The sequence below is a fragment of the Seriola lalandi genome, unplaced genomic scaffold (genome assembly GCF_002814215.2).
Source record: "Seriola lalandi dorsalis isolate HSWRI2012SDOR001 ecotype SW California unplaced genomic scaffold, Sedor1 jcf7180002049712, whole genome shotgun sequence".
Taxonomy (NCBI): Eukaryota; Metazoa; Chordata; class Actinopteri; order Carangiformes; family Carangidae; genus Seriola; species Seriola lalandi.
In genome coordinates, this window is record NW_019520265.1 from 1 (window position 1) to 5671 (window position 5671).

At 36.7% G+C, this 5671-nt stretch overlaps 1 protein-coding gene across 1 annotated transcript; it reads right to left on the minus strand.

Moving 5' to 3' along the window:
• Positions 1-4: 4 nt before the first annotated feature.
• Positions 5-4225, minus strand: LOC147819773 (nuclear GTPase SLIP-GC-like; the record flags this gene model as incomplete). Its single annotated transcript, XM_087171648.1, is given in 9 exon segments — positions 5-136; positions 483-574; positions 577-603; positions 764-851; positions 933-1026; positions 2486-2658; positions 2780-2986; positions 3675-3887; positions 4009-4225. Coding segments are annotated over 9 exon segments (1243 nt in total), but the record flags the coding sequence as incomplete, so codon positions are not given.
• Between the last annotated feature and the right edge of the window lie 1446 nt (positions 4226-5671).

Below are 5671 nucleotides of genomic sequence, written 5' to 3' on the forward strand. Positions count from 1 at the left end.
GTTTTGAATTTTCAACCCCCTCAGTAAGGCATTTTTCAAAAGCCTCAGAAGCCTCTTCCATGGGTTTTCTGACTTTTTCAAGTTCCTGCCTCATGTTTTCTTCAAGTTCTGTGCACACCTCTTTCTTTTTTCCAGCCTGAAATCAAACACACATTTACTCATGAAATCTTGTTGGTCTTGAGTATGAACACCCTTTAATTGCTGTGTTTATATGGCCTCTCTAAAGTAACCCAACTTCAGTAAATCAACAACCTTGACAGATACATTTTCTTAGGGGTGACATTACATGTAGACCCTTCTAGTATTTAATTGGCATTAAGATGTAGGTACTCCATTAGTCAGTAATGACTCCATTAGTCCATGTGTTCACTGCATTTGAGTGTAATTTACTTATTTACTAAGAATATTATTATTTTCTGGGAACATTAATAACAATTCAGATGATTAAACACAATGAAAGAGGTTTTATTACTTGATCTTACCACTTCCCTGCATCTCGCCCCTTGAATCAGAGAGAGAATCCCATAAGCTCCAGACACATAGTTTAATGTCACTGAGTGACAGTCATTGAGCTTTGCAGAAATTCCTGCAGTTTGGGTATTTCTGTAAAAAAAATGCAATTTACACTTTACATACTTACATCACATACTTTTAGACTCATGTCGACTGTTAGTCATTTCTGTATAAATGTAAGTGATTAAAATAAACTAAAACAAAATATGTATTGGAGCTATACATTTTCTGTCATGGCGACTTCACCTACCAGTTTCATCTGGCTGTAGATATTTTCTTTTCAGAAACTCTTTGGAGCTCACTGTGAATACTTTGAAACACTCATCACTGAAGTGTTTCTGAAGAGGAGAAAAGGGTTTTGATTTTAACATAGACTTGTAGACAATCTTTTAGATTTTCTGTCAGTCTATATAACTCACCTTAATCTTTTTTTCTTTTCTGAATTGTGTCATCACTGTTTCCTTGGCTTTCATGTTTCTCTTGAATATGAGAGCAGGAACAGCAGCTGCTGAACTATGAAAAAATATTTGTATCAAGTGGCACCTCATACAGTGTCTGGAGCATTGAAACCTGTAATTCTAACATTCATTGTTACGTTTTTACGTACAGTCATCTTCTTTCCTCTCAGTATAAAAGTCAAATGACCTTTCTTTAAACTTGTACCTGTCACTGACCGTTTATAATGAAAAGTGCAACACTCTACATTACAAGGTTTGTGATTTCCTGGTAAGTTTCCAGAAATAAATTTTTTTTTAGTTTGGTTAGCTCTGTTGAATTTATAAACAGTTGTTGATTTCTAGAGGAATTTCACTAAAAGAACTCACCAAGTGACTATTTATTATTCATTTATCAATGTATGTTGAATTCATTTTTTACCTGTAGATAAATATCCCTTGCTGTAAATTTTTTTATTTTCAGCTGACTTTCTGTGCGCTGACTAAAATACTCCATAGGTTAAACAGTTATTTGGAAATAATTAAATGGAGGGATATGAATTGAAGAGTTTCTCCATTTCCCCATAACAGCACCAAAGTATAAAACTACATAGTACTTCACATGAAGCTTCCAACAAATTTATAGTTCTCTTTCTGAGAGATCACAGAAAGCTTTATGTTATGTAGCAGTTAGCCAATAAGACAAGAAATGTGATGACAAAGATGGATTTTTACTGTGTGGATCAAAAACTGTATTCTCCCTCCTATTTTCCTAAAAACAAATCTAAATTCAGCAGAGTTCAGAGAGCCATAAAAAAAAATGCAGAGGCACAAAGTCAGTACAGGTCAGTACAGACCAGTGTCACACAGTGGCTTTCACAGATAGGCAAACGGAGTTGAAGAAGTATTTGGATTATTCTTCTGAATTGACACTAAAGATATCAAATGTGCAGGATGCAGGAAAAACATCTAAAAACAATAACACACTCCAGCAACAATGCAGAATCCTGTATTTTCCCGCCTCTGTCTTGTTAATCTTTCTTGGCTCATAGTCTGGAGAGTAGTTGGGAAGCACAGGGGAGAGGCGGGAACTTCAGTCTTGAGGAGTTGCATCTGTAGCTGTAGTTGTAGCACAAATAGCCAAAGTGCACTACATTGCACTGTACCTTCTGGTCACTAACAATCTAACTCTGCTCTGGTAGCCAGCCTCACCACTCTCTCTCTATCACTTTCTCTCTCTGTCGCTATGCACACAACCTTGTACTGAAGAGCTGCACTACTTGTGTAACAATATTCCGTCTCAAACTTACTGCAGATCTTGCACAGATCAGTGTCATTTGCTGGTTTACATGCTACTGCCGCTGAAGTTTACTTTCCACGCGTCTGCACATGTGTGTAATGCGTCCAATATGACAACTGATCTCAGAATGGTAGAAGCAGCTTTTGCTTGAGTTCTTGGCCACAACATGCATCATCACTGTCTTATTTGGATGTTATATTTAACTATGTACTTTTAGTGTTGTAAATTGATTACTTACTCATCTGAATTTTCAATATGATCAGACTTGCTGCAGATAAAGTGAATCTGCTGACACTCGCCACCATTTCCCATGAGGCTACTGGCGTCCTGCAGGATCTCCCAGGGTTCTTTCTCTGATGCTGCTCGATTAATGTCAGTGACAATCCACATAGTAGAACAACTTCCAACAATCTGAAGAGGCATGACAGCAAGTTAATTAGGAATGATTCATTTTATTATCAGTGCTTTTTAATAGCATGATGTCATTTCCAGATAAGACTGTAATACATTGTAAACCACGTGAAAAAATTACCTCTTTCCACATTTTATCTCTGCTCTTGTTACGGTCCCCATTTCCAGGAAGATCCACAAGTGTAACATGCTGGAGAAGATTTTTTTTAGGCACCCTGACAGTCACACACTTCACTAGTGGCCAGTACCACCTCTTTACTTCTATATCTTCTCCTTCTTCTAAGTCGCTTCTTGTGTATTTGACAAGTTTTGAAGAGAGCTCTCCAGCCTGTGATGAATAATAAAATAAAGTAAAACAATGCAAGGTGATTTTATTTCTATGCACATTCATGGTGCTTTACAAATTGCATTAAAAAAACAGGATAAGATAAAAGAGACAACTAAAAAACACTATCAATTAAAGCAAAAACAAAGGCAAAACATTCAAGTTAGATCAATAAACAGTTTACCAGAAGTGGAGACGGAACAAAATTTTTGGGTGATGATGAACAATTCGTTTTTAAGTTTAGATGTAAACATGATCGGATTTTGACAGGAGGTTATTTCACGTATGTGTATCATGGTGGCATAATGCATCTTAACCATTTGCGTGTTGACCTGAGACAGGTCAACACCAAGTGTTCTTGAAGGTTCATATTAAGCATGTAAAAAACATAATTAGGTCCTAGCTCTGTTTTTTATAAAACTGCAAACTGCATTTTGAACAAATTTTAGTTCCATACATGTTTTTTTTAAGTAGAACAAAGAAAAAATATTTGCAATAGTTAAACCTGCTTAAGATGAATGCATGGGGCAACTTTTCAAGATCCAATAAGATGTATTTTTCAGATGATAAAAGGCTAACACTATAAATGATTTAATATAACTGTTAAACCTTGGACACCCAAACTTCTGACCTGTTTTATTGTTAAAGAGACAAGGTGCATATATGTATGATTTGATCTAGTCTTACTTACTGATTCACATGTCAAAGTCTTTGTCTTGGAAAAGAGAAATTCTGGAATTTCTCTGAAATGTTTGTTGTCCATGAGGTTTTTAGTTGGTATGTTTTTCCATTCTTCTCCATACAGCGCTGACAGCCGGTCAACAGTCTCATCATCAACATCCTTTTCCCAATCCTCATTATCCCTAGGGATATGATCCAAGGACCACAATTCATCTTCCCAATCCTAAAAAAAAAATTATTATGTTTAATTTAGTTGAATTAAATGGCATATGTAACCAGCAACTGTATTTAGCAGCTAAACTGTACATTTTCAACTAGTTTCAAGTAGAGATAGACAATTTTACCTCTTTTCTGATGAACTCAATGTCTGCCTCGTACTTTGAGTTGCTCTTGTTAGCCTTCACTTTAATCATGACTGAGGTACATGCACTGACACTTCCAGAGGGCAAAAGATTCTTCACTCCAATAACAGCATTTATCAGAGAGCTCTTTCCAGCTCCGGTTTTACCAAACACACCGACCAGCTCCCTCTTGTCTGTCTCCAAATCACAGATTTTATTCCTGTTGTACAAGAGTTTAAATATGGGTTAATTAAATTATCTTGAAAATTTACAAATACTGAAAAAAGTAGCCAAAGCTCAAAGCAATGCTTCTAATGACTGCTAAAATGTAAGCTACTCATAGCAATTACCACAAAAAATATTACCATACTTTGTAGTTATCCCCAGCTTTACAGAACTTTATTCCCCATTTCAGCTAATTTTTTTCTGCAACTCTTCTTTTTTACTTTAGTTTTCACACTCATCAGCAGTAGGGGAGTGGTAATCAGGAGGCGTTTTGGGCCAGGGCTGGATGATTTTTGTGTAGACTAACAATATTTGCATATAAAAGTAGGCTACCTCGCTGTGCCATCCAGCCAGCCTGAACTGTGCGCTCGCAGCCCCTTGTCTCTCCCAGCACGCAAACCACAACCAAGTCTATATTTGTAGTAGGGAGGTGAATGTGCGATTTCTTCTCAAGTGGTACAACCCTGGTGTGCGTTAAATTGTATTTGGTAAGTTAATAATAACATATATTCTACTTCTGGCTCGTACAGAGCTAACAGAGATGGAGAGAAGCAAAAAGAGAAAGAGAAAGATGGAGCAGAGAAGGTTCGAATTAAAATGAAAAAGTGCTGGAGGAGGAAGCAGCAAAATGTGCCAAGATCACGGATATGTTCTGAGCATCCAAAGACCAGGCAGACAAAATGCCAAGCAGGGACGATGTAGCTAGGTGCTAGCTCAGGTGGTATTAATTTGGCTAGTATAGCTAGCTACTAGTTTATGGGCGGCTCTATGGTTGTATTAGCTGGCTTTTTCACTTTGTGTGCTAGCTAATGTTTGTAACATTTGTATGTTTTGTTCCTTTTCTTCTTCTGCCTCAGAACAGAGTCAGCCCAGTGATCCTGATGAGACAGGGCAAGGAAAAGGGAGCAGGGAAAACACAGCTGTGTGGCAAACTAGTGTTAATATGAACCTAGAAAATTCCAGGGAAATTTTGAGTGCCACGGGGGCTACTGCCGGGATGAGTACATGATTTATTTCCAGTGTTCAAAAGTCACCCTTCATATTCTGGTTTTGAGAAATGTCTTGATATAAAAGACTCTGATATAAAACAATGTCACATCCCTCCATCATGTATTATGTGGGAAATATCTCATATTCTGTGTTTTTTTTTTAATAAAACAAGAGGCGACATGTTTTCAAACGGGCATTTAAAGGGTAAAAATCCTGAAAACTAATAAACATTTGGTAGGTTTGAGCAAAACTGAAGTGGTTTAAGAGATGTATGCAAAAAAAAAAGCAGAAAAAAAATATTGATATATGATGATTTTATAGCATTTTCTTTGTGTGTCCTTTTTTGGACGCGAGGAACCCCAGAGGGTACAAAATGTGTTACCAGTGTATAATAGACCTGTAACAGTAACTGACATTAGATTTTAAAAATATGTCAAAAAAGACACTTTCT